The sequence below is a fragment of the Equus caballus genome, chromosome 3 (assembly GCF_041296265.1).
Source record: "Equus caballus isolate H_3958 breed thoroughbred chromosome 3, TB-T2T, whole genome shotgun sequence".
Lineage (NCBI taxonomy): Eukaryota > Metazoa > Chordata > Mammalia > Perissodactyla > Equidae > Equus > Equus caballus.
This window is the reverse complement of record NC_091686.1, coordinates 21,228,302-21,246,376: the sequence shown is the minus strand read 5'-3', so window position 1 is coordinate 21,246,376 and position 18,075 is coordinate 21,228,302. Positions and strand designations below refer to the sequence as shown.

General features: G+C 45.6%; 1 protein-coding gene and 1 long non-coding RNA gene across 5 annotated transcripts in view; one reads left to right on the top strand and one right to left on the bottom strand.

Annotated features, from left to right (window-relative positions):
• LOC102149407 (uncharacterized) overlaps positions 1-10,436 on the top strand; it is a 135,389-nt gene extending 124,953 nt beyond the window's left edge. Inside the window, exon 5 of the long non-coding RNA XR_290022.4 lies at positions 8,172-10,436. This is a non-coding gene — a long non-coding RNA (uncharacterized lncRNA). The remainder of the gene's footprint in view (positions 1-8,171) is intronic.
• Positions 1-18,075, bottom strand: part of ZFHX3 (zinc finger homeobox 3) — a 1,295,343-nt gene that overhangs the window by 8,644 nt on the left and 1,268,624 nt on the right. For all 4 annotated transcript variants that reach the window (XM_023637235.2, XM_070263082.1, XM_023637236.2 and 1 more), the window contains 3 exons: positions 17,775-17,975; positions 8,195-8,297; positions 1,422-6,887 (listed from right to left, as the gene is read on the bottom strand). In XM_023637235.2, the coding sequence (XP_023493003.1) occupies positions 1,422-6,887; positions 8,195-8,297; positions 17,775-17,975 (5,770 nt within the window). The remainder of the gene's footprint in view (positions 1-1,421; positions 6,888-8,194; positions 8,298-17,774; positions 17,976-18,075) is intronic.

Sequence of the window (18,075 nt, the reverse complement as noted above, 5' to 3'; positions counted from 1 at the left end):
ACATTCTTATGAAATGTTGGGCTTTCCCAAGCCCCTCTGCCAAGGGCTTGGGCAACAAGGGTAATTCAGTGCCCAGCCACTTTCCGTAGCTGCTTTCTTGGCTTATGTCTAGCTGGCCTCCATTACTTGCCAACACATATAAGCAACGTCTTCTACATCTTAATGCTTTCTTTTCTTGTTCTTCTATTTGAATAAGAAATTTGGACCAGGAATGTGGTAGCCTCATGTTCTGTAAAACACTGCCAAAACTGTAAAACTTGGATTTCATTCAACCAGAAACCAGGACTGCTCTGGGAAGCAGCAGAACTGCTTCAAGCCCTGGGAACAGAGCCATGTTTTGAAGGCAAAGAGGTACTCTGAGGGGCTCTTCTTTGGTGAATGTGCACTCGTTAATGCAGCCTATGGTGGGAACTTGCTGACTTGTGCCTAAGTCCCACAAGACCCTGGAGGTAAAGGTCCAATTTAGGAAAGACAGCTGGATCCAGAGAAGGGTGAGGACAGAGGAAGAGGAAAAAGAGAGGTACGTACACAGGAAGAACTGCGAAACTCCCTGTTAAGTGGAAAAATAAGAACACCAAGTGTATGACTCTGCTTTAGTGGTTTGGAAGGAGGGAAGAAAGGGAAATGGGCAAAAGGAAATGGAGGGGTGATTGAATACCTCTAAAAATAACCATTAACATTTTTTGTCTGTCTGGAGGACTAATACAAACATGTCAAAATTCAGAACCACATTGCCCAATACAAGATTCCTGGTCAGTGCATTCAAGTACAAAAGCAATCTCATTAGAAACTATAACAGCCACTGTTATTCTGACTAGAAGGGAACTCCAGGAGTAAGGATCCACCATGAGTGCTTCCTCCTGATAACAGTTCTCCTGCTGGAGTAGCTCTCTAACAAAGGGGGTGAGGACCACTGGTGAGGGCAGAGTCGATTTAAATTCTCTTGAATCAGTTTCCCTAGGGCACCATCCAGAATGAGCTAAGATATTCAAATGTCTTATATTGACAACAGAAATATGGACGGGATTGGCATTTCCACAAGAACTGAATAGAACGGTCTATGATGGAAACTTCTTTCTTGAAGATACCCCAGGATATAGTATACCAGGACCCTCAAATTCTTCCCTTTAAGCACACACCTTGGGTGTGCTATTGAACACAGGGCATGAGAATGGTTTCAGAGGAGATTGTTGCAACCAGGAGGTCCCACTCCTGAACTGGGAAGTCAAAGAACCTTGTACGCCACAGGTCCAGGGAGACTCAAGAGAAGGGACCTGAAGTTTTGGTGCTGTTAGAAAACTAGAAAGGGAAGCTTCTTATCTATGTGCCCAACACTCAGAGGGTTTGGGTAGTAGCCACAGAACCAAGTGCTAACTGGGCAGCTATTTAATGCTGAAAGAATCACCTAGAACAGAACCCACCTGTGTTGGATGGAGTAAAGCCCGGCAAGGAGGGGCTGTTGAGGCCAGGGAGCAACACGGGAGGAATGCCCTGGAGCGCGGGATATGCTGTAGGAAGGTTAAGAGCCTGAAGAGGGGCGTTGTCAAACATCCCTTGCTGCTGAGCTGCCAGTCCAAGGACCTCATTGGCCTTTTTAATCCGGTCCAACTCTTGTTGAGCCATCAACTGACGTACAGTGGCTGGGTCAAAGTATTCTTTCTCCTTGTCCAACTGGCTTCCAATGGTGTCTTTAACTTTGGAGATATGCTGTTGGGAAAAGATATGGTCACGTACAGACAGCCGAGCGCTGTACTTGATGCCACACAAAGTGCACTCTGTTTTGGGTCCCTCGTAACTTGTTTGGTTTATACCAAAATGTTTGGCCATGCTTAGCTTGGACTTCTTTTCTTTTGCCCGGGCATTCTGGAACCAGACCTGAACAACTCTCTTTGGCAGTCCAATGTCATTGCCCAGGACCTCACACTCTAGCATGGTGGGTGTCCTGTAGTCATTAAAGCATGACTTGAGGACCTTAAGCTGCAGATTGGTCATTTGAGTGCGAAAACGTTTCTGCCCAGGCCGATCCCCGCTGTCTCCAGATTTGCCTGCTGACCCACTTGCACCGGGACTTGGGGAGCAGGGGTCTGCAAGGCTTGAGGTTTCACTGTAGTCCACTGTACCTTCATTGTCATATTCCTTGCTGTAAAAGCTTGGGGCTGGGCTGACCAGACCAGATGACAATCGATCTTCATACTCAGACATTGCCATCATGGCCGCTTTGGTCAACCCTTCACTGGGCGCAGAAGAGGATTTGGTTTCCGTTGCTATGCCCGTCGCACTGTCGTTATCTGCATTGCCCTCATCGCCAGTAGTGGTATCTGTGATGGCTGTGTTGACAGAGGAACAGTCGTCGTTGTCCAGCTTAGCTTGGTCAAAGTTGAGATTAACTGAGGACATGGAGGGGCTTTCGAAATCTTCAATCCCTTCCACCTTGATGGAAGAAGGGCTAAGAAGAGTTCTGGGAGACAACTCCATGGTTTTACTCACTGGCGAGAGGGGAACACCTTGGCCATCACTACTGCTTGGGGGTAGGTGGGAAAAGCTAGTTCCATCAAAAATATCTCCTTTCATCTGAAGTCCCCCATCACAGTCTAAGAGCATTGCAGACAGAGTTAGGTTGTAGCCAGCTCTCTTGGCTTCATGCCAATGACGGGACCGGATATGAGCCTCGAGGGCAGTCTTGGCTTTGAAGAGTGCTCTGCAAAAAGGGCATCTCCTATGGGCCTGGGCTGGGCCCACAGCCCGGAACTGTCCTTTCCTTTCCCGGGCTCGGGTGTTCTGAAACCAGACTTGTACCACACGTTTCTTCAAGCCCACCTCATGTGCAATGTGATCCAACATCTTTCGGGTGGGATTGGAGTCCAATAGATACTTTTGGTAGAGAATTTCTAGCTGTTCTGGTGTAATAGTTGTCCTCAAACGCTTGTCTCTCTGAGGTTCTTCTCCTCCTGTCCCGCTATCGTTTTCAACAGGGCTTGCACTGGCCTTTTCCTCCAGCTTCCTCTTCAGAGTGTTCATCGTGGAGGTTGGAGTTGAAGGAGAAGTGGCCGAGCTTGCTGGAATTTGAGGTATGGCCCCAGAGAGCAGCTGACTTGCCAGGAGTGGGTTACTAGGGTCAAACAGCATGAAAGGCATATCAAGTGATCTGTCCAAAAACTGGGGGTGGATAAACTGGTTCTGCGCACTCAAGAAGTGAAGCTGCTGATGCTCCTGCCAGTGCTCAAATGATGGAAATGCCAACTTACACTGGTCACACTGGTAGGGGATTAGCTGAGGAGGTAGGTTTGCCAACTGTTGAGGAGTTGACGTGTGGAGGGGCTTGAGGGGCAGGTGGGAGAGCTGGGAAGGACTGGGGCTTGACTGGGGTAAGGGACACTGAGGTGGGGGCGCTTGTGGAGGAGGCTGTGGTAATGAAGGCGCAGAAGTCAGTGGTGGGAGCTTTTGCTGGGCTGTGTTTGTCTTCTGCTCAGGCTGGTCTTGCTGCTGCAGCTCTGCCTTTGGTTGTCCTTGCTTTTCTTGGGTTTGGGTTGGCTGTGCACTGGGAGGTTCAGCTTGCTTTGGTTTCTCATCACTCGCCTCTATTTTTGAACTGAAGGTGGCCAGTTCATCAGCCTCTGCTGTAAGCTGCAAGAAAGCCGAAGAAGCTGTACTGGCTGATGGAGCTGGGGCGCTATAAGCCTGTGAGGGCATTGGGGTACTGCAGGAGGAGCTGGTGGGCGTCAGGATTTCCATTGCGTCCATGGAATCCTCATTTTGGCTGTCATCCTGTCCCTCCTCATCCTCATCCTTATAACACAGCTTTTTCTGGTGCTTGATGAGATCAAAGATACGCTGAAACACCAGGTTGCATTTTTTGCACTGGTAGTTCAGGTTGCTCGTTCGAATGTACCTATCATTTGTAAGTTCACGCCGCTCTCCATCTTTGCCCTCTCCCTGATTCTCGTAGTTTTTCCTGGCCTTCTGTCGGGCATTTTGAAACCACACCACTATGACTCGGGTTGGAAGGTTCAGTAAATTAGACAGTTGCTCAAATTCATCGTCCTTTGGGTAAGCATTGGCATCAAAGAAGTCCTGTAGAACCCTCAGCTGGTAGTCAGTAAACCTTGTTCTTGAAGACCTCTTGCTTCCCCAGTACTCCTGCTTCTGAGGCTCCGGTGAAGGCGGCCGGGAGTCAATCTTGAGCTCCTCTAGGCTGGTGATAGGAGGATTGCTGAAGTTGTAAGGGGAGTCCTTGTTCCGCTGCCGCTCTTTGAAGAGAGTGTTTCTGAACCAGTGCTTGATCACTTTCTGAGGCAACCCAGACTTGTCCGCCATCTCTTTGATCTGTTCTTCACTGGGGGAGTTGTTAATGTCAAAATACTGCCTCAGGACTCGGAGCTGGTCATCCGTGATCCTGGTGCGAGGCCTCTTGTTCTGCTGCTGGAGCAGGCTTGGATTGAGCTGATGCTGGTACAGCTGGGCCAGGTCAGCAGGCAGAGGCTCCACAGGTCCGAGCTGAGGGGGCAGCTGAGCTGGCAAGGTCTGCAGCGGCATTGTCTGCATCATCAGCGGTGAGAAGATGGGCAGTTCCATGGGCATGGAGAGCTGCGTGAGCGGAACGGATGGCTGGGCCGGTGCAATTGTAGGTGAAGTGATGGGTGGAGCTGATGCAGGGATGGCTGGGGTGGAAGTTGCCTGAGGCGGTGCTGCAGGAAGTGGGGGTGGTGGGGGTGGAGGGGGAGGTGGTGGTGGCTCTGGGGTTTGGGGCCTCAGTGGGTACAGTTTATCATAGTGCTCTCTGTACTGTTTGGCAAACCTCTCCAGCTGTTTAAAAGGAAAGTAATTTTGATGAACGTGCTCTTGATGACTCTTTAAAATTAAGATGTTGGAAAACATCTTGCCACAGGAATCACACTCGAGCTTTTCCAGATTCTCTCCCTGTTCCGTCTTCCCATTCTTCTTCTGCACCTTCTGTTTGTTCTCGTTGTACTGAATGACCAGCTCAAAGCCAAAGTTCTCCAACAAGGCCTTGGTGGCATTCCCTCTGGCATCCGAGGCGATACGTGGAGGAAGCATGGAAGGCTCAGAACTACCCCCTGGTGCCAACTCTTTCTTCTCTTTGGCCTTCAAGGCATCTGGCAGGGATTCCTTTGGTCCCACATTGCCCTCTCCTCCTTCAGCATTGTCCTTCTCCCTCTGGCTTTCTTTTTCCTTTTCTTTGATGACCAATTTGTTTTTCTTCTCAGGGTGCTGGCTTGGCTGCAGGAGGGCAGAGTGACTCTGGGACAGAGAGAGCTGGCTTTGTTGTTGTTGTTGCTGCTGCTGCTGCTGCTGCTGCTGCAGGATCTGCTGGTGGCTCTGCTGTGGGATCTGAACCTGAGCCTTCAGATCTTCCAGCAGGCCTGGACCTGTCCCACTCAGTGTCAGTGCCCCACTGGTCACTGGCAAGCTCACTTCGGGGTTGAGCTGGAACTCAGCACTGGGGATGTAGAAGGGGAACAGGAGATGCTGCTGCTGCTGCAGTTGCAGCAGGGTCTCAGTGGTCATGGGGAAGTGAGGCAGGAGGGTGGGGTTAAATAGCTGAGACTGGATCAGGGCAGCCTGTTGCTGCAGCTCTTGCTGCAAGTGAGCTTGAACTTGAGCTTGGGCCTGGGCCAGTGTCTGTGCTTGTTGTTGCTGCTGCTGCTGTTGCTGCTGCTGCTGTTGCTGCCTGGATGCAATCATATCTGCCAGCTTCTTCCGATTGGCCTCTTTGGGCTCTGAAGGGGAAGCAATATTGGCACTGATGGGATTCCCCAGGGGCGGCATCCCTACACTTTCGGTGGACATTTGGCTCAGTAAGCTGGAGCTCGGAGTGATGCCAGCACTGCTTGGATTGGTGGTGGTAAAGGTATTACTGCCACTGGTGCTCACAGGACTTGGGGTGGAGTTGCTCAGGGAGACACTGCTGTTGTTCCCAGTCCCATTGCTACTGCCACTTGCAGCCTCCAGCTTGGCTGCCCGAGCCTTGGTTTGATGCAGCACAGACCTCATGTGGATCTCCAAAGTGGAACTCTGGCTGTAAGCCACGTTACAAGTGTTACACTTGAACGGTTTGTTGTCTGGGCTGCTGGTGGGTTCTGGCTGACCAGTTGCCGATTCTTGAAGGGCTCTCTTTAACTTATGCAGGTGGGAGACAGAATTGTAGTGCACTAGCAGGATGTTCTTTTGAGTGAAAGATTCCTTGCAGACCGTACACTTGTAAGGGCGAGAAGGGTCTAGAAATTTTTCCATGGTGAAGTTGGGGCCTTTTCTGAAAGGTAGAGCTCTCTTCGGCTCTGAGCCTGAGTCTTCTTGTACTGACCCAGAGTCACTGCCTGTTGGGCTCTGTTTGTCTTCCAAGTCACTCTCTTCCTCCTTGTCTTCCTCAACAATTATGGTGTGATCCTCGGCCAGGGTGGGGTCTCCCATTGCCAGGAGGTCCCCATTGGCCAGAAGGCCACCATAAAGCTGCTGGATATCAGCCTCACTCAACTCCAAGTGGCTTGTCTCAAGGTGTTTTTTCAGAGCCTGAAAAGTTCGGAAACTGCGCTGACAAAGACAGCACATGGTGGCAGCTCTGATCACATGGTACTGAGAATGGAGCTGCAGCTTTTCAATGGTCTTGAAAGCCAGGCTGCACTGATTACAGCGGTACTTGTACACGTGGCGATCTGACACAGGCAGCTGAGGCCTCTTGGCATGAACCTCATTGAAGTGTGTCTGAAGAGTGGCAGAAGTTTTGAAAACCTGGTTGCACCCCTTCTTCCAGCATAGGAAGCCTGAGTCTTCTCTCACCGAGCCTGGGTCAGCAGGAGAGGGTTTTAAATCTCCACCATGCTCTGTGCTCACAGAGGGCAAGATGTTCTTTCCCAGATCCTCTGAGGTTTCTGTAAAAAAAAAAAAAAAACCATCAAGCCCAATGATAAAGAAGGCTTTGTTTCAAGGATGGCACCCAGAGCTGTCTACCTTGCAAGGTCTCACAAACACAGACTCTGATGAGGCAGGAAATACCCAACCTGAACACAAACTCCACCCCTACCTGCCAGCAACAGAGTACATATTATAAGCAGGCACACATGAACAGAGAGGAAGAAAAGGACATACAAAAAGTTTCAACTGATAATAGGCCTGTATCATATCACGGATCTGTCTTTTAAACAATATTTAATTGGTTGACTCAGAATCCTCAATTTCTTAAGAAGTGTTTTGAAGGTTATTGATCTTATTAGATTGGATTCCCTTTTTACATGGATCTGAATTGCAGAATATGTGAAATTAATGCTGTCCTAAGTTGTGGGGAATTTATGAGAACTGCTGTCCATTGTAATATAAGAAATTTTGAAATATATTTTTTAGCCATTTAATTTCTTGTTACAATGTAACTTTTGGCTGTCATCTCTATTCAAGAAGCATTCTCTATTCAATGAACATTCAAGTGGCCAATTATTAAAATAAACAAAAATTTTTTTCTACATTGAGATCATCATACCCATAAACATTCTGACCCTTTTTCAGGTCAGCTGTCCACTGCCTAATATGGAAAAATCACAAGGGAAGAGGTAGGGCAGTAGTATGGCTGAAGTCTTCCCAACTTAAATCTTAGCAGCTGACAAGAGGTCAAAGATGTAGAAGAGCCTCATAAATGGGGGTCTAATGATCCATCTAGCTAGGAACCACCGTGGGGCACCACTACTATACTATGCAGCATCCATGTCTATAACAATGTTCTTTCCAAATGCACCTCTACACTGCATCCTAAGGCAATCTCAGAAGACTCAGAGAAGAACTTTGTGCACAGGCAGCTTCTAGAAAGACAACCAATCCAGTGGCCTGAAATCACCCACGTGCTCCACAAGTCCCTAATAATTTAGTCCCTGGAGATGGGAGTGTTTAACAGCTTAGGATGGTGAGTCATGGGTCTACTGACTGAGTCACTGATTATTCACTCTGATGTGTATAGTCTAAGGGGATATGTGTCCATCAAAATCCCAGTGGTTCTCACCTGATTTTCTCTCACTTTAAACCATATACATAGTATACAAATACATGCCAAGAACCAGCCCCTCATCTCTAGATCAGTTACACTCAGCTAAGGAGTACTATCCAGGATTCTTGGCACTCTCACTCTGTGAAAATTTTGGCCTGAGATTTCCTTCTGTTTCCATTTCCAGGGGTTGAGGATAATAATACTAACCAGGCTGCTTTCCTGCCTCCTCCAAATTGGAGTTCCCGTCTCGATCTGGAACAGCCGCTGGGAGGAACATGCTACTGGGCATCACCATCTCAGGGGTGGTCACCTGAAGAGCAAAAGGCAGAGAAATGAGGAGAGTCAAATGGAGAGGAAAGACACAAAATAGGGAAATGTGTAAAAATTATTTAATAAGCAAAATTAGCCTTCACCAGTGTAAAGCTGGAGGTGTCACTTTTCATAGCTCACTGAAGATTCATGTTTATTAGACAAAGCTCACATCAGTCAAAAGTGTTTCTACGGTTACATTCTGGACATAATTAGCAGTGCACACTTGAAGAATAATCTTATTATTAATATTTTTCCTTTATGCAGAATTTTGACTTTGATCACTGACAATGTTTTGTCATGGGCTGTGAAACTTCTTGTGCAACCAATTAGGTAGATAAGTTGAAAGGCCCACCTTAAGCTGCTGAAAACATAATAAGGGCCCTAATTAAATCATATCTAGTAAAGTACACTGTAATCTTGAAGCAGGGAGCATTGTAGTACTGTTTTCAAAATGTATTCAGGCACGAAGAGGAGGGAATAAGAGCGAAGGAAAGGGTAAGAGAGGAGAACAAAGGGAAGGCTAAGGACATGCAGACACGTTGGCAGACTTTCCAGGAAACATCATTTTGTAACCCTTTACAAGCTGAGATCAAGTGCAAACGAGCATTTCTTATGACTCACTTAAACCAGGATTTCTTCTGGAGTCTCTGCCCGAGGTACACAGCATCTGAGGGAATTTGGCTAGTGTCCCAGCCACAGAGGGTGCCCTGCACAGCCTTCCACAACAGGGCAGCCCCACCTTGACCGGGGCTATTGTTTCCTAATAGAGCAATTCCAGAATTAGCCTGGATCAAAAGAGCTAGAACTTTAGGTCAGATCCTCAAGACATTTCTCTAAGCCATCTGGCCAGAATCTTGTCCAAACAAGTTACCCTTTGCCTTATGTTAATGTGATAAGCAGTCCTCAACATTCCAACGTAAGGATAATGGTTTTTCGTTTAAAAACAAGCAGCATCCCTTTGCCTGCTATAAGGTGGAAAGGTAGTTGGTGATGACACTCCCAAATGAAATCAGAAATCATCTTCTGTTTGATGACAGCCTGAGAAACGAACTGACCTAGAGGTTATAGGAACAGAAACTACCATCACCACTAACCTTTCTACATGGTGCCCAGTCCCACTTGGTGGCATTATTTTCCCATCAAACACAAATATCACAATAATATCTTCACTTGCTGTTGCGAAGATTGGAACACCTAGGTTACTATTCAAAATTAAATATTTTAAATAAATTTCTATTGACTTTTAATTGTTTGAAAATCCTGGCCTGCTGAAAATAGCTGCTGACATGTTCACTAGAATCATCAGTGATAGGGTCAACTCCTAAAGGAAACCCAGACAACCGTCCCCATAAATACCAAAAAGGTAACTCCCCAACACATTTACGGGTATTAGGACAATTTCAGCAACCCAGATGCCAACAGGTGCAAAAATTAAGCAATAGGCACTATGAAGAAGGGTTCTGTGTTTACAAAGAGCAGGTGCATGGCAGGTGAATGTTGTGTGACACAGAATTCCTGCTCTCACAGACATCTGCACCTCACACAAAGCTCGTCGGCAGCTGGTTAAGGCTAGCTGTTGATGAATCGTTAGGAATGGAGCAGAGATTGCCAAACTCATTCCATCTATTTTCTTTTTAATAGAAAGCATTTCTGACCAGTGTGGTTAGGGAGTCCAGCGGGAATCCAAGAAGTGAAAGGTCACCGATTAATTTATAGTCCTCAGCCAAGGGGGAGCACGAGGTTGGGGGCAAGATGGGGAGAAAGGGAAAGGAAAAAAGACTCCCCCCCACCTCCTTTCTCGGTTGTAGCTGCAGGATCAGTCCTTTCCTGGGATCTTTAGGAATTATGAAAAATGAATCATGAGAAATAAAAAAAAAAGCCCTACAGAGTAAAAAAGAATAAAATTATCTAACACCTCAGCTGCACATCATTATAGAAAACTGTGGGCTTTTTGTGCGCATTACAGTAAGGCAGACATCCCCTCTAACAGACTCAGTACGACGGATCAGTAATTGTTTTCATACACTTTAATTAGAAAAACTCAGATGGCTATGAATAATAATGGAAAAGAGAGACTTTTGCACTTGAAAGGTTGAAGTCAATCAAGTGTGAATGACGGCAAAAAAGAAAAAAAAAAGACACCAATTCATCAGCCCTCTGTTGTCTCGCCGCGACTTTAATCATAATTCCTGATTGGGATTCAAGAAGGCAGTAAGCAGCGGTTCTTTGTCTGCCTTCACCTTCCATCAATTAACTCTCCCCGAAATATAATCATCAACCTCACATGCTCCTTTGCATCTTAATCTGGGCCTCCAAACCTGTAAGTCTTGCCCCATATGTGTTTAAGTAATTACTTTTATCTACCTGCATCTTCTTATCTATAGTATACCCAACCTCCCCCGGGGAAGAAAAAAAAAAAAAAAAGGTTATATTAAATTTTAATGGGCAAGAAATTCCCAGGAGGCAAAGAGGAACATCTCTAAAGGGAATCCTAAGGATCTAGAAATTCTGGTAGGGTCTATCTGCACATGTGTCTGAACAGAGAGGTTGAGAATGGAAGCCTTGCTGCACAGCCTACTTGAGGGCAGCCATGTCAGCTCTCAGACAATAATGTTCCCGTGCCTATGTCCATTCCTCCGTCACCTACCAGCTTCCAAAGTTTTTCACTCAAAGTTCGCATGCTTTTCGTAAAGAGCCAAAAATATAGTCCTGCCAACAGCTCACTGAGGAGTTCTGCTCCCTGAAGAAAAGGAGAGTTAGCCGAAGGTGGAGTTCCTTCAACACTTACCTTGGCACCCCCCTTCTTTTCCAATCATATCTGGCTACCAAACTGTGTGGAAGGTTCAGACTATCCCAGCCACAGTCTCTGATGGCCAGCTGAAAGTCAGTGGGAAAGGCAGTCACTCAACCGTGCTGAGCACAGTTCTGTAAAGACCTTACCTTTTGCTAGGAGCACTGGAGCATGTAGGTGTATGAGAGGACAAAACCTGGCTACAGTATAACCAGAGCCATCCCAAACGTGCCCAAACCTCAGAGCCCCTCAAACAACTGGACCCCGCTACCAGCTCCCCTTCACAGACAAGACGTGTGCACACACGCACACACACTCTTTCTCTCCCTGCCCTCCCTCCCTCTGCCTACTCTCCTACCCCATCCACAGACTCAGAAGCCAAACAGGAAGTTTGAGATTTGGCCAGATGATGGTACACAATCAGTCCAAACACCTACACTTTCTACATTGACTATACTGTCCATGTAGATTGATTCTTCTAATAATCTACATGTACACCCATAAACATTGAGTATGTTAAATTATGCTCCCCATACTCTACTCATTAATGTATAGAGCAGACCTCAGACTATTGTACTTTTAACCAAAAGTAAAACAAAGTTTTTGTAGTAAGAAAACTCAATGATTAGAGCCATTACTTCCTCAGAATTTGGGTCTCTCAAGATTGGCCTTAGCCATGCAAAGGGCAGTTCCATGATGATCTTCTAGATACCACATGTGTTCCTCCCAAAGTATGCAGAGTTGATGGGAATGCAGGAAGAAAACATCATCTGAGCTGGGGTGCTGAAAGTCTGAAAACAAACAGTGGTTCTAAGTATCTTCCTAACAAGTAAATATGTCTCATGTATAACAAGAGAAATGTGAAGTTCTGCTCTGATGCTGAAAATCTTCAAGTTTAAGCAATTCCAAAGCAACTTAGTTGTTTAAAAGGAAGGATCAAGTGATACTCTGTCCATCCATTCATTTGACCATCACTCACTAAACATTGTACAGGGTCCCTGTGCTGCATGCTTGTGAGATGAAGCTAGACGAAGTCCTTGTGCCCAAGCTCACAATCCAGAATTAACCTTTTAGAGATCACAAACTCTTTAGAAAATCTGATGAAAGTTGCAGACTCCTAGAAAAACAAGACTTCTTCACACACAGACTACTACAGATAATTTCGGGAAATCACAGACTCCCTAGAGGGAAATCCATAGACTCAAGTTAATTGCTCTTGAACTACTAGGCGAGGTAATAGGTTCATAAATACCTAGTTCCTACTTCCTGTTCAATTCACCATTATTTTGGATCATGATTTAAGTTTCTATGAGGTGAGTGGACCCTGAAGCCCCAAGGACACACCTTACAAAACCCAGGGGCTAAGTGTGGGTCTGGTTCCCACTATGACTGGGGGGTGGAAGGGTGGGGTGGGGGGCCCAAGGTATATTTTTTGATAGAAGAAGTTGGAATTACAAGGAGTCCTCTCCCCCATCCTTACTTTCTCCAGGTTACGGATGTGAAATGGCCAAATACAACACAACACTGAGCAGCCAAGCTAAGTTCTTATGGGACTGTTCATGCAAATTCCCCTCTCAAGGCCACCTTGTCTGAGGTTAGATCAATGTAACCAACAAGTTTCACATGCTGGAAAGCAAAGATATTGTCTTAGAAAAAGTACTGAACCTTGTTTCTCTGAGACCCTCATCCCTACAGCCTTGGCATTGCTCGCCTTCTTTCTGAAAGGCTCAGTATTCCAAGTGAAAGTATACATTTTCCAAAAACTAGACTTCCAAGGAAGCCTCAGATCCTTCACTTTTCAGTGAAAACCAACAGAATGAAGAACCTCAGAGGGAAAAAAAGAAGGAATGCCTCAGACACAGGCCTTCCTAGCACAGACCTAGCCCGTCTCTACATCCTTGTGAATGACGTGTTGGTTCTGTTCAAAACATTTATGCATGAAGTTAAAACCCAAGTGCTCACAGAGCTGAGCATTCTAGCTAGTGGTGGATCTAAAGCCGACCTCTCCAGTGACAGCCCTGTTGCTCACTTCCTCTCCTGTACCTAGACAGCTGCTGAAGCCCACTAGCTGGACTCTGCCCTTCTGCAGCCAGCAAACCTGGGCACTTCTTGGCAGCAGAGGCCTTTTTCCTTCCTTTATTACCTTCCGAATGTGCCAGACTGGGTACTGTAACATGGAGTTTAGAGGACCTGGTTTCTCTCTCTCTTGTTCCTTTCGAAAATGTCTTCTATGTGGTTGTCTATCCATTTAAACAAACAAACAAACAAACATAAAACCCATGAGGAAAAATTGCAGGGCCACGTTAACATTCATGTGGGCCAGAAACAAACATAGCCCTGAACCAGATTTTAAAAACTAAGAATGAGAAAGACTGAAAAAGGAGGTGGGTGGGAGGACAGGAAACACATGAACAATTTTCTCTCTCTCTCTCTCTCACACACACACATACACAGAGTGAGAGGGAGAAAAGAGCTGAGAAGGAGAATGAATCGGAGAGAAAAAGCTTCATTAGACTCAGAGAGGCAAGCAGTGGCAGTATACCAAGGTCACTTCTAATTTAGACCATCTAATTGGCAAACAGGCTCCAAATGGCTATCATCTCACAGGGCTTGGAATTAATGAAGCCCGATTATTTTCATTACCTTCCTCTGAGATGGAGACAAAGTGAGAGCTGGTACTTGGGTGGGTACAACAGCCCCAGGGCCAGTGGCCACCTGAGAGCCTGAGTGTGGGGAGCCAGACGGTTAGCTGGCTATCCCAGAAACTCAGAAGAACAGGCACACAGCAAGCCTGGAGAGACACAGACACTGACCAAAAAAAATCACAGGAGACCAACTATTGCTCCTATGGGAAAGAGAGAGAGAAAGAACTGCAGGCAGTGCAGGGCCAGGAGCAGAGAAGGGAAATCTGTGCAGGTACAAAAAATTACAGAATCATTAAGAACTATGAAAGGGAGAGAAGACAAGGGCTAGAGAAAAAGGTGTTCCTGGGTGCTCAGGGGCCAATCCTCATTTCCACTGTAAGGCCATATTTTCTTAAGTGATCGAGGAACAATTTCCCCCAAATTAATGCTACAGGATCCCAGTGTTTGTGTCCTGTCACTTAGAAGGACAGTGATCAATTACAATAATTTAAGATTATTGAAATGCATGGTAAGTGGTCTTTCCCATTCTCATCTAGGGACCAGAAACCTGTCCCCCACACCCTCAACCCTCCTTCCCCAAAAGAGTGGGAAAATGAGGTCACTGAGCAGCAGCTCCTACATCCCCAGCACCAATTTGAATTCTCTAACTTCTCTGCAAATAGGTGAGAGTTCTGTGGAACTGACGTGGGGGGCGGGCTGCTCAGTCAGGTCTGAAGGGGCACTTGTCTCATCGCCCTTAAGCTTTATAGATTTCCTTTTTTCATATGACGTGTATAAAGACACCCTTTGGAGCTGTTTCTAATAGGCCAAGCAGAATGAAGTGCTGTGGGTGCAGTTTCCATGGTGGAGGGCCAGAGCTACAATTGTTCCCAGTGGAGAGTATTTTTCAAGCCCCTTCATCAGTAAAAAGAAGGGGGCCCATGGAAGACACAGATATGAGATGCAGAGCATAAGCAAGCAGCTGTTACCATAGCAACAGACATATTAGACACTGCAGGTTCCTGAAAGCTGTCTGATAAGGTATTATTAAATGAAGCCTCCTCAAAACACTCTCCATTTACAACTGAACGGAAAGACATTGTGTAGAAAGTAATCTATTTCCATTTATCAGAGTGGAATTTACTTTTAGAGGGACTGAAACCCAATTCAAGCCAGATCCTGAGAACTTGGATCCAGATAGCAAAAAATATTTACTAGAATTTATAGCTTTAGATAGCCTGGACACACCCCATGTCTGTCAGGATTGTCTATTTGGTGGATTTTGCCAGCTTTTCCTATTCTGCAACCAAAGGCAGCTAAATCAGTCGAGTCATTTGCAAGGAAGAAGATTCACTCCTCTCAGTGCCATTCATTCTAGCCACTCAGGGACAAAGCAGACCTAACTTTCTCCTCTTGGAGGATGAATGACCGTACACTGGCCATTCCTTAATGATATGGTTTAGAAAATGGAGCTCTGATTTGAGGGGCATTTCTCATTATGCTGTTTTCAGAGTTTCCTTCTCCAGTTAGCCAGGAACAAACAGATATACAGCCAGAAAACCTAACCAATACTTTCCCATGGCCAATTTTCTAATAAAATTACATTAAAATACCCTACAGGGGCAAGATTTTAAGCACAGGTTCATTATAATCACTTGGTGGTATAACGATTGCAAATTCTGTTTTAATACCAAACTTTTCAGAGGAGGGACAGCAGCCTCTGTTCTGATTCATCAGGGGAGAGACCAAGATCAGCAGTCCAGTCCTCCAGCAGGATTGTGGGTTCACGCTGAAGTATGGCCACAAATGCCCCTCGAATGTTGGTTGCTCATCTTTTTCTTTAGTCCAAAAGGATCAAGGTGGAAATGCTTCATTTAGCTCAATGCAAATGATTACATTTCCCACAACTTTCAACTTTATTTCTGAATCCATTAACTTTCTCTTATGACTAGCAAATCGACTTCCTATAATCAGCACATTTCCCACAATTTGCATGTTTTTCAGAAATGTCTAGAAAATATCTCCATTGTCTGCTGTGGAAAGATGAGGTGCACAGGGGTTTCTGGACAAGGTGCCAAGCACAGTCCCTCTAGGGAGCATGTTTCTCCTACATAATTATGTTGTCAGAGATTCTTCCAGAACAGGGTCTATGAACCTGGTTCTATGGATGAATTTTAGGGTATCCTTATGCTCCTTGGCATTGTACACACAATTTTATATATGCAGAATACTGGATGGAGGTCTTAACAGTGGTTGTCAGACTTCAGTGTGCACAGAAGAACCCAGTAGGGCTACTGAATTGTTTTTATCAGAGTCTCCAAAGAGGTTGAGAATCACTGCTTGAGAAGGTGCTAGCTGGTCAGTAACACCCAGAAATATCTTAGGGATTGGGAGCCAAGCAAACACAACAGTAACATCCTGCCCTGGAAGACTGTTGGCAAAATGAAGAAGATTCATAACGACCACCAGGCTTGCTACTTGAAATGTACTTCACTATTGCCATTATAAAAATATGACAAACAATGAATATCAGAAATATAATTTACACTCTAGTCTCTAGGGATGTATAAATGAAATGTACTGTCGTACACACTACTATAGCCTCACACTTCCTAGACCAGATTTATATTAAATAGGAAAAATAATCACATGAGCAAGAGAAAAATGTAGTTAAGTATTGAAAATGCTTCCCTCCCTTCAGGCTCCCATGGTTCCAGGCCATCAGTGATGTGATAGGAAGTATGAGGAGGCCTGAGAAAATCCCCCTCGTTATTTCCAAGGCTGGTGAAAATGCCAAGAAAAACTGTAACATAGAAACCCACCCATCCAGAGAAGGAATTTTCTACTGACAGAGAATCTTTCAACAATGTTCACCAATCTACTTGAAAATACCATGGAAAGTGAGTTTCTACTTAAAAGATCTCTGAAGTGAAACTCATGTTAGCTCACCTCTGAGCTTCCCATTGGCTGCTAAAGTTCTCCTGATGCATCATCAAGTATACTTTCCTCATGACTAAACAGCACTTAGAATATTATTCTTTAATTTTGCAGAACCAAATGGAAGGGGAAATACCCAGAGGTTATATGTCTGTGACCTGCATGTTATAACGTGGAATTCCAAACAGACTACCTCTCTGGGAATCTTCACACGAAAAGGCAATCAAATTAACTTCTTATTACTCCGCTGTTGACATAAGTTAGAGGGGAGAGTAATTCTCTTTGGTGGTTGTTCCTCTAGTGATCAGGAAGGGCTTCCACAACAACCCCACCAGACAGAAAGTAGGACATCAGGATCACCTGTAGTATTTTGAAAAGTTTTCAAGTTATAATTAGATTTAAATCTTTATACTAACCTTCTTGGCCATGTTTACAGAGGCCACTTAGAACCATGCTTTCAAAACCTGCAGGTGGAGCAACATCATGTTTAAAATGCAAAGCCCTCAGTCATGAATCAACGTGTTATCCAACTGACCATTTTCCTGTTTCAAGAGTAAGTGTCCACTTGAGAAACTCCCCAGTTACAGGGCTACACTTCTAGAATTGGAAAATGTGGGTTCAAATCTCAACTCTGCCACTTACAAGTGGCATCAAGTCAGTTAACTTCTTTGAGCCTTGGTTTCCTCAATTGTTAGTGTAAATATTTCAAATTTCTTTTTTTTAGATAGGGTTGCTGTGAGGATAAAATGTGACATAATGAATATAAGAGCAACCTACAACATGACTTGTTCAATAAAGGTTTGGAGAATCTGGATAATAATTTCTTCATATAAATGGTTGGCTAATCTAGGCCTCTGCATCCCTCAGGGAGAGAGGGGAGGAAATGATAAGGGAAGGTTGACAAACATAAGTATTTAGCCCCTTGGGCCACAATCAGACCATGGTCATGCCAAGTCTAAGGCAGGTATAGTAGAACAAAGGTCACAGAACTAGGACCATTTTTGACATTTCCAACTCTACACTGGCTTTCTTGACCACAACACAGTGTCTTGTTCATGTTACTGCATCACCTTTGACCCCTGGGGGAAGAAGAGCCGCAGGGTCCTGCTCCTGGCTGCCTTACCGTCATAATGAGCTTCTCCACGCAGTCTGGTGCCACGCTGTGGAGGTGGGTGAGGTGCAGCTGGAGGTGGATCTTGTTGTTGAGCATGTCCTGGCACAGGGGGCAGCGAAGCATGGGCTGCACTGAGTGCTGCGTCATGGCATGCACCCGGAGCCGGTTGACGTCGGCGTTGCTGTACTTGCAGTAGGGACACTGGTACATCTGTGGGGAACACACCCACCCCTCTGGCTGAATCTTCAGTTCCCACTAGCAACTGTGTCTGCCCCAAGCCCACCCACCCAAGACTTCGTTCCCCAACCGC